Source organism: Myzus persicae, unplaced genomic scaffold, assembly GCF_001856785.1.
Source record: "Myzus persicae strain clone G006 unplaced genomic scaffold, MPER_G0061.0, whole genome shotgun sequence".
NCBI lineage: Eukaryota > Metazoa > Arthropoda > Insecta > Hemiptera > Aphididae > Myzus > Myzus persicae.
This window is the reverse complement of record NW_019102056.1, coordinates 283,458-304,623: the sequence shown is the minus strand read 5'-3', so window position 1 is coordinate 304,623 and position 21,166 is coordinate 283,458. Positions and strand designations below refer to the sequence as shown.

General features: G+C 30.7%; 1 protein-coding gene across 4 annotated transcripts; it reads left to right on the top strand.

Annotated features, from left to right (window-relative positions):
- Window positions 1-291: 291 nt before the first annotated feature.
- LOC111031103 (ecdysone 20-monooxygenase-like) lies at window positions 292-16,196 on the top strand. 4 transcript variants are annotated; one of them, XM_022310899.1, is made up of 11 exons: window positions 292-818; window positions 5,557-5,691; window positions 10,351-10,482; window positions 11,654-11,852; window positions 12,217-12,407; window positions 12,499-12,694; window positions 12,768-12,924; window positions 15,085-15,251; window positions 15,325-15,403; window positions 15,478-15,675; window positions 15,743-16,195. In XM_022310899.1, exons 2-11 carry the CDS (start codon window positions 5,559-5,561, stop codon window positions 15,848-15,850), a joined length of 1,560 nt encoding a protein of 519 aa, XP_022166591.1. In that variant the 5' UTR covers window positions 292-818; window positions 5,557-5,558; the 3' UTR covers window positions 15,851-16,195. The 4 variants fall into 4 exon arrangements, with proteins under 4 accessions (XP_022166591.1, XP_022166594.1, XP_022166593.1 ...); XM_022310902.1 differs by lacking the exon at window positions 292-818 and adding an exon at window positions 5,338-5,438 and having other exon boundaries at window positions 15,743-16,196; XM_022310901.1 differs by lacking the exon at window positions 292-818 and adding an exon at window positions 5,362-5,499 and having other exon boundaries at window positions 15,743-16,196.
- Window positions 16,197-21,166: the final 4,970 nt, after the last annotated feature.

Sequence of the window (21,166 nt, the reverse complement as noted above, 5' to 3'; positions counted from 1 at the left end):
GAATATAATATGCTATGTGTTATTGACAAATATAGGTGATGGATTCGATGCTGAAATTACATATTATGTTCTATTATTGGCGGATACTTGTCATTTATCAGATATGCAAAGTTACAAATTTTACAAAAATATGCTTTGATTTTTTTTCATTTCTAGGCACATAATATTGCAGGGGTACAAAAAATAAATAAATCAGATGTTAGTCATTTTTAAATTGCCATCAATTAATATAATATAATATTGTATAAATGTGACTAGCAGAAATATTCATTATAATTTATAGTAGTATAGACCCTGCAAAATTACAAGATACTATTCGCCTATATTATATATTATAATATACGCTGCCGATTTTTGCACACCAAATACTTTGGCCGAAAAAAAATAACTTAGCGGGGTTGTAAGTGTGCGTTGCCGCACGAAATAGATATGTGGAGATGGTGGGCCACGCGACCTTGGCGCGAAGTTAAAGGAAGTCGTGTTGCATGCTGGTGGAAGAAAAAAAAATAAAGAAGAATGCGCTAGTGTACAAATGTCTGTACAACTTGAATCTTGGAATATACAGTACGATATATAACAACGGTGCGCCTCCAGAGTCGTCTTGTACAGTCCGTCTTGTTCTCGGCGCGGTTTACGTACTACCGACGACGGCACGCGCGAAGAACAGCGCCCAATACCTACCTACCGATGTTCCCATGTCCCATGGATTTCCGTGTGGTGATCCCAAAGAGTACAAACAAACCGTAACCAACGAACGCCGGAACGCGGACGCGGACGAGCGTGAAAAAAGGAACCCGCTCGCGGACGCCTCTCGACGAGTGAGTACTTATTACTGTTTATAATTTACACCATATTATATAGGTGTACATGCGACATAAATTATAGCCTACATATTCACATTATAATATATGTCTGCGGTGTACTTTATATTGTGATGTTATAATTTACAGCGAACGAATGCGTTATTAAACCGTCATTGTATACTATAATATGTTTTCCTTCTCCTCGGAACGACAATAATTGTTATTATACCGCGTGTGCGTCGAGAGGATATTTAATGGGGAAAAAACCTCCACGAAATTCGTCTTTTTTGTTGTCGAAAATTTAACTTTTATTCGTACTCACTACTACCCGGTGCAAATCGTTTTCGCCGCGTCCACGCGGAACACTCGAGCTGCACGTGTGAACGGCGTGCGAATACATTTTACCGTGTCGCCGAAGAGAACAACTGAGTAGGTGTCAAACAAAATAGAAACCGTGTAACGGATAGACGTCCTCGACGACGTCTGCGCGCGACGAGATATTGGCACACCGCGTCGTCGATTATCAGCCGTCCGTCTAGCCGTCTAGGCACATAACATTATATTATATTATATTATTATAATTAAGTACGATTTGTATTACGTCTGCCCATAGCGATAGCGCCGGCACTGAGCGCTCGTTCATGACGTACGTACTATTATAATATTATTATGTATACGTCGGACAGCTATGAGCTATAATAATAATTATTAGGGTCTCAAGGTCTTGCACGCGCTTATCTCGTACGATTTGTTCAATCCGTTTCTGTGTAGTCCTTATACACGTCCTACATCGGTATGTAGTGGTTGTAAAGGTACCTGCAGGTACGACCGATAATAATAATAAAAAAAAAAGTATCGTACAAAATTGATAAATACCTACAACGGAAAAAAAACGCACGTGTATAATCACCTAATATTTTGTATTTAAGCTCGCTCACGCACGACGGCGGCGGCTCTAAGGCGTGATAACTCGTCCGAACGATGTTAATAATAATATTGTTATGTCTACGAACGGTTACGTCTTGCGTCGCGTAATCCCACGTGCAACCTGTTTAATTGACACTTAACGACTGGCTTGTACGTATTTTATTTTAATTCCGGTCGTGACGGACGACGGCAGACAGTCATCGTGTATCATCGTCGTCGCCGCCGCCGCCGCCGCAGTTGGTTAGGTGCCGTCTTGTCGTAGTACGGCGACGAGCACGCCACTTCAGTCGACTATAGTTTTAAAGATGTGCGATGCATGAACGACGTATCCATTGGAACCAATAATCCCATGAAGGGAGACACATTTTTCATCAGGAACAGTCCCAATACATTTTTTTTTATTTATTGAAATAAATCTACAATCTATACATTTTTGTACAATAAGTAGGTTTGATGAGTGATAAAATAAAAATAGTTAACACGAATCGTGAGATTTTGGAGGATACCCAGTGGTAACACCCTGTAAAGTGACAGTAATAACAATGAACAATTTTAAAAATTGAAAGGCGTTATATCTGTAAGCGACGTCCAACACTTAATCTGCTCACCTACTGTAGAAGGTCCCAATTCCTAAAGCTTTTTTCACATAATATCATACAAAATGTATTGGCTATTTTTCTACAAATATTTAACTAAGCCAAACCGCATAATCACTAGCGGTTTTGTCCCATTGTAGAGTACTACAAAATATTCAATCTACGGCATAGGAGCTTAGCAAAGTATTTAGTTATACAAGTAGATGGGCAGATGTATTAAAGTTATGACAGAAAACATACAAATTAATTTAAAAATTACTGCTTTTTAATTTCTGACGATGTGTATTTTGTAAGTTATTACCTACGTTTGTTTAAAATTTTAACATAGATTATATGCGGATACATCCATAACATACTACATAGTTATACAAACTTAAATATGATATGTTCCTTAGGGGGTTAATTTTGCTTACATAGTCCTCCTAAAATACGTGTCATTTCGAAATGAATGCACATACACGAGGAGAATTTAGTCATTCAGTTTTAAACTTGTCACAATGTTTTTTGCTATGGTTTTACCCAATATTAAAATTTAATATGGCCAGACCAGCGCTCGTGTCATTTATACATTTTAAAAATACGAGAAGATTGCTTTATACCATCTCATTGATAGTTGATATAACACACATGGATTTGGCAATTTGGCATTTCTATCTTCAGTAAACGTACACTTCTAGGCCAACCTAACAGAGGGAGAAACGATGGTTAGGTTATCTCTCGCACCGAAGCTTCTGAGTGATAAAGAAACTAAAATTTAAACAAGAAAGAAATGAGATGTTACGGTTAACAGTGGTATCAGTTTTGATGGCCAACACATTTTTATAGGCCTACAATGTCCCATCTATAAGTTTATTATCAATACATTACCTTAAGAGGTCGTCAATGCTTTGTAATTATCTAAGTTTTATCAAAATATTTGGATTGGTTGATAAAATATTGCTTTGTATACATACATAAATATATCAATAAATATACAATAAACGAAGGAATTTTAATGGATCCAAAAATACTACCTATTTGGCTATATATGGCTGTATGGCACTCGTGACATATTTAGAAACACTTCAAATTATTAAAATAAAAATTATAAAATATGTAGGTGTATTTGCACATATGTATAATATATAAAATATTAGACTAAAACTATAATATTTTAATTATTTTCCAAAAACCGGCCTTTGTATGAAGTTTTTAAGATATTAACAAAAAAATTATACATTTATAACATTATAAATATTATTTAAGAGAATATAGGTACTCTATTTAAGGTTCAATATAATACTTACTAGGTAGTAATAACAATAAATTAAATAATGTTAATAATATTATATTATATTAAATTTTAAGTATTTAACCATTAATCAGTTTAACTGATTTATACAAAATCCATAGACCTTAGTATAAGGTCTATGATAAAATCTCAACACAGATTTAAAAAAAAAAACACGATTTTATTCATACCTAACAACCAAGGTTCTTATTATTACAACTAGTTTTAATTCTGTATACATTTTGGATTTTGTTGATTCCGTCAGTCATTTTTTTATTGTTGATAATGTATATCAATCCAAATAACCATATTGTTTTTTTATTCGTATTTTTTATTGAATTGACGCATGGTAGACTCAAGTGCAGATATAGGTATAATAAATTAATTAACATATATACTATATAAGTATGATAACATAGGTATGTGATATTAATACCACTTGTACCGACGGAATTGAAATAAATTTGCCTAGTCAAGTGGAATTTTTCGGGACTCCCTTTTATAAACACTACCATATTTCAATAAATTACATGAAAACACTTAAGCCGGTTTCACACTGTACCATGTCGTGTTGTGTTACGTATTTATAGCATTTAGGTAACAAAATATTGGTGTCACGTTACCTATACAAAATGAATATATTCAGCTCTACCTGACACTGTATAGTAGATACCTACTATATAGACTGCTGGAGTGTTCACTGGCAGGTGGCAACCCGCTGTATACTGCATTGTTCTAATGCTTTAAGACAGTTTAATGATATATGAATGTAAAAACAAGAGACTTGTATCCATAGACCTTATACTACTTGAAAAGTAATTTTTTGTATGGAAAGCATAATAACAAACTACTACAAAACTACATTTTTGATTACTCGATTACTCGTACGATCGGTAGTGAGAGGTAGCAGGGTAAGATATACAGATATATTATACATTATTGTATTTTTTCGTAAAGGCCTACATCACTGCGAGATGTCGTTATGCCGCTCGTAATGCTGTTGTTATAGATACACACGTTTTTATCTATAGCAGTATGAGGTCTATGGTTGCATCAAAAGTTGAAACCCCGATAAGCATACAAATTAAAATGAGTTAATATTAAATATTTTTTGTGACGTCTCGTTTAACTATAAAATAAAAAGATTGAGTTTGCTTTTGCTATAGTATAGTAATGAATATATTCGAAATGCGAAATATGATGTGGCATTTGTTTCGAATTTAATGTTTTCACGAATTCATTATATATTGTTTTGTGTAACCACTTACTACCAATTAGAAGGCGTGAATTGGCGAATAAAATTTTTTTTCGTAGGTATTTAAATGTTTTTTCCGCTCATCAATACGTTATGTGGTTATTAATGTAGGTACTGTTATACACTTATATCTACATTAAAATTAATATTGTAATACATTATAATAATATAAAAAATAATCATACTCGGACAGAAAAATTGTTTAACAGACAAGCATTTTGGATTTATGTAGTAATATATAGATTCACAAAAGTGAGGTTTTATTTCGTCCAAAATAGGTTCATATCGTATACACTACGAGAATAACAATATTATCATTTATCGTAACACGTTTGATAAAAATATACTCGGTTATTGCATTAATTAAAACACATAAACATGTTTATAATAAATAATAATAATAATAGTGTATCTATATATATAATTAGGTATTCGTATCCAAATAATATCATTATTACATACACTAAGCGAATTAGGTACGAATATATTATAGTCTCATTCTTATCGTAATTTCGTAGTTTCGTACCTACTGACCTCTCTTTGTAATTGCGTACCTGACGAATGCTCTTGATTTTTTTTTTATGCAGGTTTCAATCTTATAAATAATATATTTTACAAAAACCGTATTATTTAACTCCGATACACATAGTATAGGTATTCGCGTGTCGCACTAAATTCACTTAAATAACTGACATTTTTTCACAGGTATGACGCTACAAGAAAAATATTGGACCAAGATCGAAGGCGCCTGTTGCATAGTGGTCGCATGCATCACGGCCCTGGTAAAACTCGTGTTGAAGTACGTCGTCGGCACTTGTTCGAATTTCGAAAATCCGTCCGGTAAGTCTAATCAGTTTCAATATGATCGTTTTTCACACGAGAGCGATCTCTCTGTAATTCATTTTTATTTTTAAATAATAAGACTTATTTCTCTTATCTAACCTACAATAGTAGGTATATCCGTATGAGAGTCCAACACAGTAAAAAGTTGTAAAATAGAGTCTACATACTGCAATGCTGCAATGTAGACGCAACTGACTTGAGTCTTAATTAGACATTTTCACGCACAAAATAAGAATTTTTTTTCGATCATTTAATTATTTCAAAATATTGTAATTAACATAATTTCGGATTGGCTTGTATGGATTTGTAAATTGTAATGAAATTATTTTATAATTTTGAACAAAAGTAGTGTTCTTATACCTATAATTGCTATTTGTTATATTATTTTATACGGTTTGTGTGTAACTGTGTAAGTTCCAACAGAATATTTTCTTATATTGTTGTTAATAAATAATAAGTGGTTAAAAATATGATGTTTTTTTAGAACTTTATAGATACTATCAAAAAAGATTTCCTTGTTTATTGTTTGTTCACGAACATTTTTTCGATGGTTCTTGACATTGAAAACATTCCAATATTGTAGCCGATTCCGATAACATTGTTTATAAACATTGATGTACCTAAGTCGTGTCCGAAACCTAGAAATAATTTAAACTGTTCTTCTAAAGTCATAATAAGTCATAAGTCATTATTCATTTTAATATTTGGTAACACAAAACTTATCACTAATTGTAATATAAAGTATAAGTTTTCATTTTTTGAAAACATTAATGACAATTTTGATTATAGTAAAATAGCCATATTATTATTGTTTGGCATTTAATAAATTCGATAAGGTTAGTTATAAATAAAAACAATCAACTCAATTAGAAAATTATTCTTCATCTTTAAGTACAAAACTGTGTTATCATTTTGATTTCATTGAATCGGCTCAACGAGATTAACTATTAAAATTAAGTTATTTATCATGTAACCTAAAGAAGGAATGATTAATTTTTAAAGGATCATTATTATGGTTCCTAAAATATGACGTTTACAGTAATTATTCTCCAGCTAAAAATTTCTTATCTCTACTTTTGCAGTGGTTTATAACAAAGTTACCAAACAAATAACATGGAACTATTTTTGTCCAAATTAGTTTACTATCTTAAATATATACAGAGTGATTCACCAAGCATGCTCACCCTCTTTTTTCTTCATTACGTCAGTTATCTAAAATCCGATTTTCGTAATTTTTAAGTATACTTAAACACAATTTTTTCAAATGTTTGAATTTTTTTGTACTATTTAAGGGGTATCCTGTGGAGGTTAAAACTTCTGTTTTTCAAATGGGAACTTGCCTTTTAAACTGTAAATTATTCAGCGGAAAAGAACTAACTAATAAATAAATAAATAAACTAATAAATTACACATTCGAGTTTTGAGATATAGGTACCAACATCAAAATGTTCAAAAAAATTATCCATTAACTAATTTACACAAAAAAAGGGGGTTCTAATTTGAAAAACAGAAGTTTTTATTACCACACGACACTCCTTAAGTACAACAAAGAAAGTTCAAACATTTAAAAAAAATTGTGTTAGAGTACATTTAGTAATTCCAAAAACCATAATTTGAATAAATTGATGAATCATTCTGTATACATATAGGTATACAGAGTGATCCAACAATTATGCTCACCCCCTTTTTTCTGTAATAATGAAGTGTTTCAAAATCTGATTTTTGGAATCTTTAAATATACTCAAAGACCATATTTTCATATTCTTGAGATTTTTTGTACCACTTAAGGAGTGTCCTGTGGTGATACAAACTTTTATTTTTCAAATGGGAACCCCACTTATTTACTGTAAATTATTTAGCGGATAATTTTTTTGAGAATTTTGATGTATTGAAATTAAAATTTGAACAAGTAGTTTTCTAGTTATTACACATTTTGTGCTAAGGATAATATAGTTTATAGTAGGGAAGAAGGATATGCTTATACAGTATACGTTATTATCTATTGTCTATATACATAATTTAAAATAATACGTCATTTTATATTTATTTAGTCAAATACTTAGGTAAATAGCGGTAAAATCCTTCTTGATTTTTTTAGTTATTTTTCTTATTCCATGTATAGAACTTTATAACCATATCCCTATTATGGACTATTATCCTTAGTACAAATTGTCCATTAACTAGGAAACCACTCGTTCGAATTTTGATTTCGTTACATCAAAATTCTCAAAAAACTATATCCTCTAAATAGTTTAAAGAAATAAAGAGGGGTTCTCATCTGAAAAACAAAGGTGCGTATCGTCACAGGACACTCCTTAAGCGACAAAAAAAATCTCAAGAAAATGAAAATATGGTCTTTGAGTCTTTGGTCTTTAAAGTTTCCAAAAATCAGATTTTGAAAAACTTCATCATTAAAGAAAAAAGGGGGTGAGCGTACTTGTGGGATCACCCTGTATATACATAGGGTATAGGCATACACAGGTTCCAATGATTCTTTAATTTTGCTTATGAGCTTTCATGCTTCTGAGCGAAGGAAACGAGTTCAGAATCTACATCTATATTATCTAAGGATAGCTTTTATACTATTATATTTATATTATTTTTTAACATTCTTAATTCAATAGATTTAACTAGTGTTTCTCAAAAACTTCATAAATCAAAAAATAATAAATCGAATCAAAAACGTCGTCAAACAGGGTTATGATATTTTATCAAATAATATATTAATTATTCATTTTTGACAAATTAATATATAAAATGATAAAATCGTAAAATTCGTAAAATTTGAATCTATATCCAAAATAAGGGGGGGGGGGAAATGGTGTAAAGGTACTACAAATAATATTGCACGGCACATGCAGTCTATTTAGTTCATTAATGATTTAATTATTTCAGTACTATACATACTCTATATAAGTATACAGACGTATTTATTATTTATATATATTACATCGTTCCGATTAACCTAATAATATTAATATTTGATTACAATAATTCATCAACGGTCAGGAGTGTAATTATAAGGGTAATTGGGGAGCTGCAGCACGGAAAGTCCAGAAACATTTTTGAAAATTAGGTTTTTATATGAATTGGTGTTAAAATATTTTTTTTTCTATTATTATTACATATTTTTCTTTTATCACCCCCTCCCTAAAATAAAACTATAGATACTCCATTCACTATGTCCATAGACTATGGGCTTAATACTAAATTATGTGATAAAATATAGATATATTACATTGGAAATTAATATTTTATGATTTAAAAATTATAAACTGTTATTTTAAAAATCAAACAAACACCACTAATTTTTGGTTGTTATGATTTAACTATTTATGGCTAGGTACAAAATTAATGTATAGCCCATACATAGATACACAATGTGTATGCTTACGCACCTAGTTAATACTACAAAACGTATTATAATTTCGTCATTAATTTAATTAATTTCGTATTTACAAAATGTAATATTGTACTACTTTATAAATATATATTTTTATAGGTAGTCAAATTATCATAATTCTTTGTAAAAGTCCTACATATTAAACTTTGTATTGTTGTGGTAAATATTGTTCCTATACCTACCATTTTGAACTTTGATAAATATTAGGTTGTAGGGGAGACCACGGCTTTTTGTCATACTATTCAACATACCATCTTCGGAGCATACTATAAAAAACCAAACACTAATATTAAGCTTTAAATTGTTTTAAAAAAAGAATTTGTGACCATCCCCTCCACTTTTGGGTCGGTTATTACATTATTACGGAGTTATTTGTCAAGGGTACATCAAATGATAAACCGGATCAAAATCAAACTCTTGTTGTCAGTGTTAAATTTGTGTGAAATTTAAAATTACTCATTACAAAAAATTAAATCCATAATTAAAAAACAAGTTAATAAAATGCAACAACTTTAAATATATATTTAGTTGGAACTTTTTAAACACATGATGTGATAACCAGCCACTCATAATTTGTGATAACAAATCCCAGACCTCTATTTAATGACAAATCAACTTTATGATTTTTATTGATTTTCAATACAAACCAAAATATAATACGTTCAGTCTACTCTAGTTATTTATCAAGTTAACAATTACACCGTGAGTCGTTTTCTATAGTACCTATATAAATGGCAAATATTAAATATATTTACGGTAAAAAATTACTCACAGACCTAAAATTCATTTTTTTCGTTATAAAATTCGTCATACGACTACAATCAGCACATACTCGAGATAAAAATGATTATTTTTATTCTGATAATATGTACAGTACAAAAGTACATAATATAATATAACGAGCATAAATACCTTCAAATTTCAGAGAGTAGTGATATTAACATTGTCACAACCAGCCCGTGTGCAACTGTGCAACTAACCCCGATATCCGCTGTAAACAGAATTAGGTACCACTACATTTTATAGCTAAAATAATGAGAATTATATAGATTTATAGTTCATATAGTTATAAAGGTGTTAAATTGGATTTGAGATGTGACAATAGTGTTTAAAACCAGACGTTGCCACGTAGGTAACTACAATACAGCCAGTTTAAAATAATATCATTTGGTTTTTGGATCGAGCAAGATATTTTTGTACAAGGTCAAGACTTATACTGCTCAAGTCATTGACATAAATAATGGTTTTTTCAGATGCTCAGCGAAAAATATACAAAACAGTTGCGGATATTCCAGGACCAAGGTCGTTGCCTGTATTTGGAACCAGGTGGATCTATTGGAGATTCGGTTTGTATAAACTGAATGCCGTTCACTTGGCATACAAAGGTATACTTTAACAATAAAACATAATATAAACAAAATAATATAATCATATTACCTCCACCTATCTTGGATTTAATTCGAGGCCCACGCACAGTTACGCACCCCTCACGCGATTGAAAGGAAAACATTATCACCTGTATAAATAACTAATATAATATGTACATTGTATTTTGAGTAAAGAAACACTAATTTAACATATACGATATTCATGATGATAAAATAAAGTTTAAAATTGTTAACATTAAGCAACAAATTTAAATTCGGTTGGTGTACAATGTACATTGTATTATCATCTATTTACGAGTTATTATATTTAATATGTATATTATCTATACAGTATATACTCGTTTAAATATTCGTTTAGTTGATCGAAATGATTTCATAATTATGTGAACACAAATTCACAGGATAATCAAAAGAAATTAAGTTTAAATTAGTAGCAGCTCTACATATTCCAACTTAATGAACAAAAATAATTTAATTCACGTTATTACAATTGTTCTGTTTAACTTTCATTAGGTAAAGTAAAACTTCTGTTTGACTAATTGTTTTGTGTTATATTTCTTTAAATAGTTTTAAATTGAGCTCTCAATGCTATTAAATTAACAATGGCTTTTATTTTGGTAAATCAGCCCCTTTTAGAATATGTTTTCAATACTATGAATAGTGCAGTGACCTAAGAATAAAAAATATTCTAGTGTCTAAAATTATTTTGCATAACAATACGAAACAAATGCAAAACAAACTTTAATTTAATTTTTTTTTTAGTTATTAAGACTTAACATTTTAATATTAGTAAAGTTATATTATATCATATATTTAATACATTATTTTCAAAGCATATTTATTAAATTCAATAAACATACTACCTAGGTTCAAATAAGAACCCAATTAACTTAATGATTTATCATCATTCATTACTTAAAAATTCAAAACTACTTGAATTGTAGATTGCGGGGGGGGGGGGGCTCAAAGAAGTTTAATCTCAATAAAATTCCTGAAACTCCCAAATATTTCCCAGCTTAATCTCTAAGTATAATGAATTATGTTAATAATTGTTAATATATATTTCTAGCGCCTCTAGATTCATATTTACGACAGTGATTATTGGGATACATGATTTCGTTGCATTAATCAGATTACACCAGTAATGAGTATTTTATTAATTTCCCAGACATGTTTATTCGGTATGGCGATATTATTTGCGAAGAGGCATTGTGGAACATACCAGTTATAAGTGTCAAAAACAGAGATTTCATCGAAAGAGTACTTAGGCAAAGCGGAAAGTACCCTATCCGACCTCCAAATGAAGTAACAGCGAGCTACAGAAAGTCCCGGCCAGATCGCTACACAAATACAGGGCTTGTTAACGAGTACGTACTTGTGTATAAAATACTATGCATATTGATGAAATTGAATTCAAGGTATTGAATTTTAATTCCACGAGTACACAGATCTGAAGTTAAAATGTACACACAATATAGGATTATATAATGTTCTTGGAAATGTGTGGTACATTGAAAATTTGACGATGCGAGTAATAATTATTATAGAATATAAATATATGAATCACGATTATTTTCGTTCCGAGAAATGTAAGTTCATCAGGGTTGTATATTATTTTTGTTGCCTGTTTATTATTTTTAACATAATAATATATTATCATCGGTACCTACCCATGTACAACTATAAGTAATCACATTAATCACAAGTATATACGCCGTACACTTGTTGCAGACAAGGTGAAGTTTGGGCGATGTTACGAAATAAGCTAACGCCGGAACTTACTAGTCCTAGGACAATACGACGTTTCTTGCCAGAAGTTAACCAGCTAGCAGACGATTTTAATAACTTGATTTCCCAAGCGAGAGGCAGCAATAACGTGGTCAGAGGATTCGAGTCGTATTGTAACAGAATGGGTTTGGAAAGTATGTGTGATACTGTGATCGCAGGTGGCAGTCGTTGTTTAATAAAAAATTTAATAAGTGCGATTTCCATGACATGTTGTGTCCACCGTAGGCACGTGTACGTTGATTTTGGGAAGGAGATTTGGATTTTTGGACGGAGAGGTTAGTGAAACAGCTACGAGGCTGGCAGATTCCGTGACCAGTCAGTTTCGAGCGTCGCAGGAAGCGTTCTACGGGCTTCCGCTCTGGAAATTAATACCGACCAAGGCGTACAAGGAATTCGTAGCGAGCGAAGACGCCTTATACGAGCAAGTACAACTTGTAGAAAAGTCAAACGTGTATATTTTGGGATCCACATAAACACGTTATGAATTTTTATAGAATCGTGTCCGATATCGTAGACTCGGCGTTGGTCGACGAGGAGCAGTCTTGCACGGACGTGCGCAGCGTGTTCGTGTCTATACTTCAGGCTTCAGAATTGGACAACAGAGACAAGAAAGCCGCGATTATCGATTACATCGCCGCCGGAATAAAAACGGTAATATTCATTATATGGCGTAGATACTATAATTATTTACAAATTTACAATCATCTATTTTACTCTAAAGCAGTGTTATAATGAACGATAATGGTAATAATAATAATAGTTTATTTCGTGTGCTGCAGTAGCCGAGTGCAGTCATTAATAATAATTATTAATGTAGTACTAGAATTCTAACAAACGGTGAAACAAAAACAGTGCATTGTAATTTATATAGTGTTATACCGCGGCGTATCTCAAATTGTAACAAGTACGCCATATCGTCATGTAAAAATCCCCCAGAAATGAGAACGTAGAAAAAAATCTAAATAGGTACGATAACACAATACTTTGTACATATCTATTTCTATTATTATCTTAATAAGTTTTGACATATTTTATTCATTATAATTGAATAATACATTAAAAACCATTTATACTAATTTCACTCTTCGTTGCCCTCCCTGCCCAAAAGTCTTGCTTGGTAACATTCCAATCCTTCCATCTCAATCGGTGAAGTACTTAGGTCTAATCTTTGACCGTCGTCTTACCTGGGGACTACATATCAGAACTAAAAAACTCGCCCTAAATGAGTGACTACCCTCAATTAAAACACTAATATCTAACAAACACACCAAACCAGACAACAAACTTCTCATGTATTATGTATATCAGCGGTTCCCAAACTTTTTCCCATCATGGCACATTATTATTAGTTTTTTTAAGTCATGGCACACTTTGGATAAATATTATATACTTATCGAATAATATTTATATAATGATGTCGGGTATTATTATCGTTATTATTATCTTATATAGATATATCACAGAACTAGAATTGAACTATTATGCAAACAACATCAAGCACACATTTCACATTAAAATTTATAATTATACCTTTTTTTTTGTAATTTTAAAGTTAATTTTTGTATTAATTATTTTTATTTGTATTATATATTTTAATATTTTGAAAAAAATCATTTTAAAAAAGTTCAAGTAGTCGCGGCACACCTCTAAAATTTCATGGCACACCCTTTGGGAAACACTGATGTATATAAATCTTTAATCAAACTCATGTGGACTTATGGCCTACAACTATGGGGAAATGCAAAAAAATCTAATGTTAACAAAATTCAAACCGTTCAAAATAAAACCTTACGCATAATCACTAACGCCCTATCATATACGTCTCCAACTATATTCTGTACACAGACTTAAGTATAAAAACAGTTCGCGCTGAAGCAGTAGCACGATTTCATAGCACACTTCCAGCTCATCCCAATCCCCTTACATCAAATTTAGCTTCTTGTAGGTACAATTCCGGGCAATCCCACACGGTGTCTGAAAAGAAATTGGAGTAGAGATTTACTCAATGATTAATTAAACAATTTAATATTTAAAAAAAAATGGACAAACAATAAGTAGTGTTTTCACTGGATGGCTCTTCTCTCACGCTTTTTCATGTTCGAAATCTCTCAATTATCACATATTCTTACTCTGCCTAAGGGTACAGATTGTGTATTTCTTGTTAAAAAAAAACCTCAATTTGAGATGACATTTTCGGGCGTCAATGTTTTCCACAGTGATGCATGATTGCGATTTCTTAGTTGATCGTTATTTATTTCTTTTATCTGCTTCACAACATTTTAATTCAAACTTTTAACTATTAGATTTTGGTTACCAAAAGATACAGTTAATGTTAAATACTTGTGAATGTGTATGCATTTTTATAGTAAAAGTATTTATATATGGGGGGGAGGTGTATTTAACAATTTATTTTTGTAGTACAGTATTTCTGATAGGTGAAATTAACGCGTTCGAAAAGAATTGTTATTGTAAAATATGGTAAGAAATTGAAGGACATCATACCTTTAGGAAAATCAATGAAATGCTCGAATATTTTGTAAAATAATCATAACATTAATACTTTTCACATTGATGTATTATGCATATGAATCATATATGTAATGTATTTCATAGACGTTCCGTGAACTAGCGTTCTAAGAATATTACGTCTACATTTAAGTAGCTAGCCCGTGTCCTTTACGAATTTAAGAAGTGCAGAGTTCTGCTTTATGAATTTACCTTTGCACCACAATAAACTGACGTTGATTAATATCTGCAAAAGAATTAATAAATGTGAAAATGTCATACAATTTTTTTACTCACATTTTTTAGTTGGGGAATACTCTGGTGTTTTTATTGTACTTGATCGCCAAACATCCGGAAGTACAGGAAAAAATATACAACGAGGTATCACGGTTGGCTCCTGCGGGTACACCTATTACCGCTGAACATTTACACAAGGCCACATATTTGAACGCGTGTATAACCGAAGCGCACAGGTAATAGCGTTAATATTATGATAAAAAACAATTAGTTATTGATTTGCTTATTGATTCGTATCGCGTTCTCCAGGCTTACGCCCACTGCTCCGTGTATTGCAAGAGTGTTGGAATCGGAAATGGAATACGACAATTACCGATTGCCACCAGGGGTAATACTTGGTGACATGTTTTTTTAAAAAATATTTATAATTTTATGAGTATACAAATAATCTTTTTACTTTAGACCGTCGTGTTGTTGCACACGGGGTTGGCGTGTTTGGATGAAAACAATTTCAAAGACGCAACTTCATACAGACCAGAAAGATGGTTGGACGAGTTGACGAAAAAATCACCATTTTTGGTCGCACCGTTCGGTTGTGGCAAACGAATGTGTCCTGGGAAGCGATTCATAGAACTAGAACTCCAAATTGTCTTGGCTAAGGTCAGCAAAATATAATCTTTACACAGAGTCGAAAATAACAACTAATAAATTATAACTTTGTTTACAGATGGTCAAGCAATTTCAAATCGACTTTGAAGGACAGCTGAAAACCGAATTTGAATTTCTTTTGACACCCATTGACTCGAATTTTATTCTACGAGATAGAATTTGTTGATGTTATTAAATTAAAACTGTTATGGTTTAATACTGTACCTACTTACCTATTTTAAATAATAATTTATATTTTACTATTCAAATATTTATTTTATAGACAAAGTTAAACATATCACATTCTACCTATACATATTTTTTAAGCTATGATTTAGTGTATATTATATATTATAATATTAAAAACCACACATTTTTGTATAAGTGACCGCGCGTGTGTGTGTTTTTTTGATAATTATAACAAAAATACATATTCATATTTATGTTTATTAATTCGTTTTCATTTCCTCCTTCAAATGCAGGTAAGTAATTTATTTTTGTAATAATCTTTTGTCAGTTCTATCTTCTAATTATTTCTCAAAGCCTATTTATAATGTACACGTCATGTTACATTGCACAAATTTCAAATTTTTATTCTTCAACAAATACATATTGGTATTATTTATAGTAAAAATATATAATTATACATCAATAATATTTAATGATCGGTCATATTATTAAATTGTTATGATACGAATTTAATTTATTAAAATATAATAATTTGTGTTAATATTTGCTATTTGTTGTTTATAAAGTATAATAATAAAACAATAATAGTTATTGTAACAAAGAATTTTGGACTATCTTTCACTGAATCAAATGTTATCCATTGGATTATAATATAGTTGTGAATTATAATTGAATCATCACATTTCTTAATTATTATTAATATTATCATGAATAACGTTTATTTATGAAAAACACAATCTAATTAATATTATAATATTGTATATATATTTATAATATATTATATAATACGAGACCACTTCGGCACACGTAGGTAGGTATATTATGTAGCAAACCGAAGTATTACTATTATACATTTTGTAAAGTAAACAAAAATATAGTTACACCTATGTGGTGGGACTTCGTGATGATATAGAAAAATAATGTAAGATAAGCCACCCACTGGGCATACATATTATCACATAATAAATCATAAATGTACCTATATTATATCAATGTATATCAAAGCCTTAAGAGTACTTGGCATTTTAAAAAGGAATTATGCTGAATTTTCATCAGACATAAATTGTCTTGTTGCTTACTGCACTCTATCATGCATTGGTAGAGGTCTATTTTAGAATTTGGGTTTTTAGTTTGGACCCCATCTCAGTCTCGTACTCTCGTTTAATTGATATAGGCTTGAGAAACAACATAGCCGTTTCGCATACATATGTTTGGTTATGCATTAGGCTTTATTGATACGTCCACCTCAGATATTTCTAATCACATTGGTCTAGTATGGTTAACTACTCGTCGGAAGTACTCTGAAGTAATGTTCATGCGCAAGTTAATAAACGCTGCGATTGATTGTTTTTGAGAGTTTTCATCACAAATTGGTTTTAGAGTCCTTGCTTTTTATTCTAGATTTAAATCCAGTTTTGTGTTCCACTTAGTTCTGAGAGTTATGTAAATAACAGTCAGATGCCGCTTGCCTAAGTCATGTAACAAATTAGTCAACTTTGATTTTAATTTCGATCCAATAACCAAATTGAAAATGTAGGTATTTAATTAATTTTAGATGGTTAGTTGACGGGCCGAGGCTTTCAGAAATATCAGGATTTGTACGTTAGTCAATATTATGGCTACAATATGCGTTTTGTCGAAGATGAGCTTTATTGCGCTCTTCCAAACGTACTGACCTGGGAAGTCGGCGGCGGCGGTGTATACACTTATTACGGCTTGTATACGACGAGAACGCCTGCGCGCACATAGACGGCCCGAAGATGACCGTTAAATTCCGCTCGTTTCAACTTCTCGAACTTCGAAGGCTTTCACAAATAATCCATATTCAGCACTCACAGATACCACACGAACAGAGCTCCGGTGAATAATTGGACTACCCGGAAGTACTCCGAGTTCCTAGACCGCATTAATATAATATACGATCGATAAAGCCATTTTTTTTAGATACTATTAAAAACCTTAAATGTAACAAGTAAAATAGTGTTATTGACTATAATATCAAATAGCTAGAATATGAGTACAATGAGGAATGATAATTTTATCACATAATATGCCTATATTATACAATAATACCAATATTTTGAAGTCAACAGATATAAATATGCTTCTCTTAAAATGTAATATATACTTTTAATCCGATGAAAACAAACCATTAAAAATCTTTTTACTCTTTACAGTCTACAATAAACGTGTTCCTAGTAACCCGCAGCCCATATTGTAACGTTTAAAAAAATCAATCTGTTTGGTGATCTGTTTTTTAGACTATGCAATGTTTTATCAAAGTATTATATGATTATAAATAAAAATATATTGTAAAGTGTTAAATCAACTTTCGGTTATGATTTACTAATAATATAATACTGATTATTAAGTAGGTAGGTATTTGTTGATAACAACATATTGACTATTTATTTAGTAATTTGTACATACATAATATTTAGGATCTAATGAGTAGATTTTAGTCTAGTTACTATCTAGACTAGTTAATTAGTAGTTATCTATCTAATAATCTAAAATAGATTAGTAGAATTTTAAGTACCTTCACGTTTTACATGAATGATAATAATTTAAATGTTGATTTTACCCTTTAGTGCGTCATCTGCAGATGTGGATAGGTATATATTATAAAAATATTTTTCACGCTGCCTGTAATCATATTAATTTGTTACAATTTTTTCAAATAAAAAAATCAAAATTATTTCATATAGAATTTTTAATCCGACTTTATTGAATCATTTGTATATATATCGTATATCATTCACAAGCTGATTAAGTGATAACCATGGTGGATATTTGATTCGCACCTACCCAAATTTTAAAGAACAATCTTGGTTACCGTGCAGAGTAGGTATCTCGACTGTGGTTTTCTCCGCTTCCGCCACGCCGTACGATTCTCAATCAAACTGTTTTTGCATCACTTTTCGCGGGAGAGTAAATAGTGTTGTAGCTGTCAGGCGCGTAACCAATATTTTTAGGGGGGGGGGGGTAATTTAATATTTTAATACAACTTGTGGGAGCGGCGTTCACACATCTATTATATTTTTTGATTATGCAGCCGAGGAGTGATGATTGAACACCCAAAACCCCCCCCCCCCCTCGGTACTCCACTGTCAACTGGTAGAAATAATACTGTAATATAGTATATAATATATATATATATATATATATATACACTATACACAATATGGTACAACACCAATTTATTGTTCATTTAACCAACGTAGGATTATGTATTTTTTGCTATAATGGGGATCCATCATCTTTTGAAATATAAGTAATTTTAATTACTGTATTGTATTATTATATATGTTAAATGTTAATTTGTTATATATAATGAATTATACTTACGTCTAATATTAGATTTGCCGTTTACCAGTTTTCAATAATAAATATAACATATACATAGGACCTTAGGAGTACCAAAAACGGGTATTTAAGAGGTGCTATGAGGTAAGACGATAACCCTAGGTGGAACTTTTTAGTGATTTTTATAATACAATGGTGTATTTTTACATTTTTATAACAAATATTTTATTCTATTGTTGTCATAAAAATGTTTCATTTATCCCTAATTTACACTGTCGCACTATTAATGTGATGTTGAATTGTAAATCGTGATGTTCTGAGGTCTGTGTTCTTTGGTTATAAAACCTGTTTAATTATTTTATATTAAATTCGTTTAGCCTATCTTATCATAATATATAAGTGTATAACATATTAATATATTCCTATACTATAAATTTACAGTAAGAATTTGATGTTCATTAGGATAAGTGTGACGACAAAAAAATAACACTGCAGCGGTGTGATGAAAATTATGAATAAACTCGTGGTTATAGAAAATACATACTGTAGTGGACTATAAGTGCATGTGCAGTTTTTTCATCGTTACATTTTGTACACAATTTTAGATTATAAACTACGATTTCCCTTTCTCTATTTTATATTATAGTATATTCTCGTTTTATAATAAATTCGATGGAAACAACAACCATAGTTAGGGCATGTGTTCGTACAACCCCACATCTAACATAAAGCACTTTCGCCCCAATCATCATAAAGAGAAAAAATCAACAACAGTATAGCAGACGGAGGGTGCATTGTATACACTATAGTAGGTATTATACATACGAGGGAAACATTCCAAGCCCCCGAGCGTTTTCTGAAACACGTAGTTTGAATAGTTTTCATTTATGCTATAGAAATATTTTTTGTACACTGTACAGTGTACAGTTTACTTGAAACAAAAGGGACCCAGCTTAAACTATTCAGAATTGTTAAAATCAATTCGATTCATAAGGTATATAATATATACACTGGAGTAAGTGCTAACACCGTAATGAATACTTAATGTATACAGTATAGGTATATCTACCTCTGTAGATATCAATTTTGAAATAAAATCTTTTAAAATTATAATACTTTTATATTCGAAATTTAATTATATAGATATGAATACCTATATGCACCTTGGCTCAAGCCTTCGCATAAACGAGTTTAAAAGTTGAAATTAAGTTATTTTTAACTTAACTTTTTTTAATTTAATTTTTAGATTAACTGATTTTTGTTGGTATAAACTTTCAAATCCAAGTTAGTCTAATCAGAGCAAGTCAATCTAAGTTTACTTTAATTTATAAATGATTAAATAATAAATAAAACAAAATAATTATTGATGGTATATATGTATTATTTATACATATTGTATAAACATTTACTTTTTATAGTTTTAAACAATATTAATGGCTATTTATGACTTATGTATTAAAATAGAAAATAAAAATAAAAACTTAACTCAAGTTAATAAGTTAATTGTAATTTTCCATATAACTTTTAACACTTAGCTGAGCAAATAGGATAACCAATAACATATTAATATTCAAAATGTTTTATATCAACTTACCTCAGTTAAACATGATCATTACTTGCCCAGGATTGCAGCTTTAAAGAAAACCGTTCATCCCTGTCGATCGATGAAAAAAAAGGTCGTCTCGGAAATTATGTAAATTAAAGTCAATTAAATGTAAATGCAAATCTCAGTTTAAAATTTTAAAATTCTGTATAAATCTAGATTTTAAAAAAAGAATGAAAGTCAAAAATGTCTTACAAATTTTATAATATTAAAAAAATTGATTTTGTGGAAAAATGTTGGAAAAAGATTTTGTTGTTTAGTTGAGACGCTTGCGAATACGAAATGAACTAAGTAAATAACTTTAAATAAATGTAAATGTCATTCACTATGTCAGCGTTTCCCAAAGTGTTAAGTCCCAAACCTTAGGGTTCCGTGGGACAATGTCAAGGGTTCCGCCAGATGTAT

Excerpts from the sequence above, each read along its gene's own strand:
- LOC111031103 (XM_022310902.1), top strand. The coding sequence starts at position 5,559 with ATGACGCTACAAGAAAAATATTGGACCAAGATCGAAGGCGCCTGTTGC. Across the intron at positions 15,252-15,324 it reads TGTATAACCGAAGCGCACAG|GCTTACGCCCACTGCTCCGT; the intron begins GTAATAGCGTTA and ends CGCGTTCTCCAG. Across the intron at positions 15,676-15,742 it reads TCCAAATTGTCTTGGCTAAG|ATGGTCAAGCAATTTCAAAT; the intron begins GTCAGCAAAATA and ends CTTTGTTTACAG.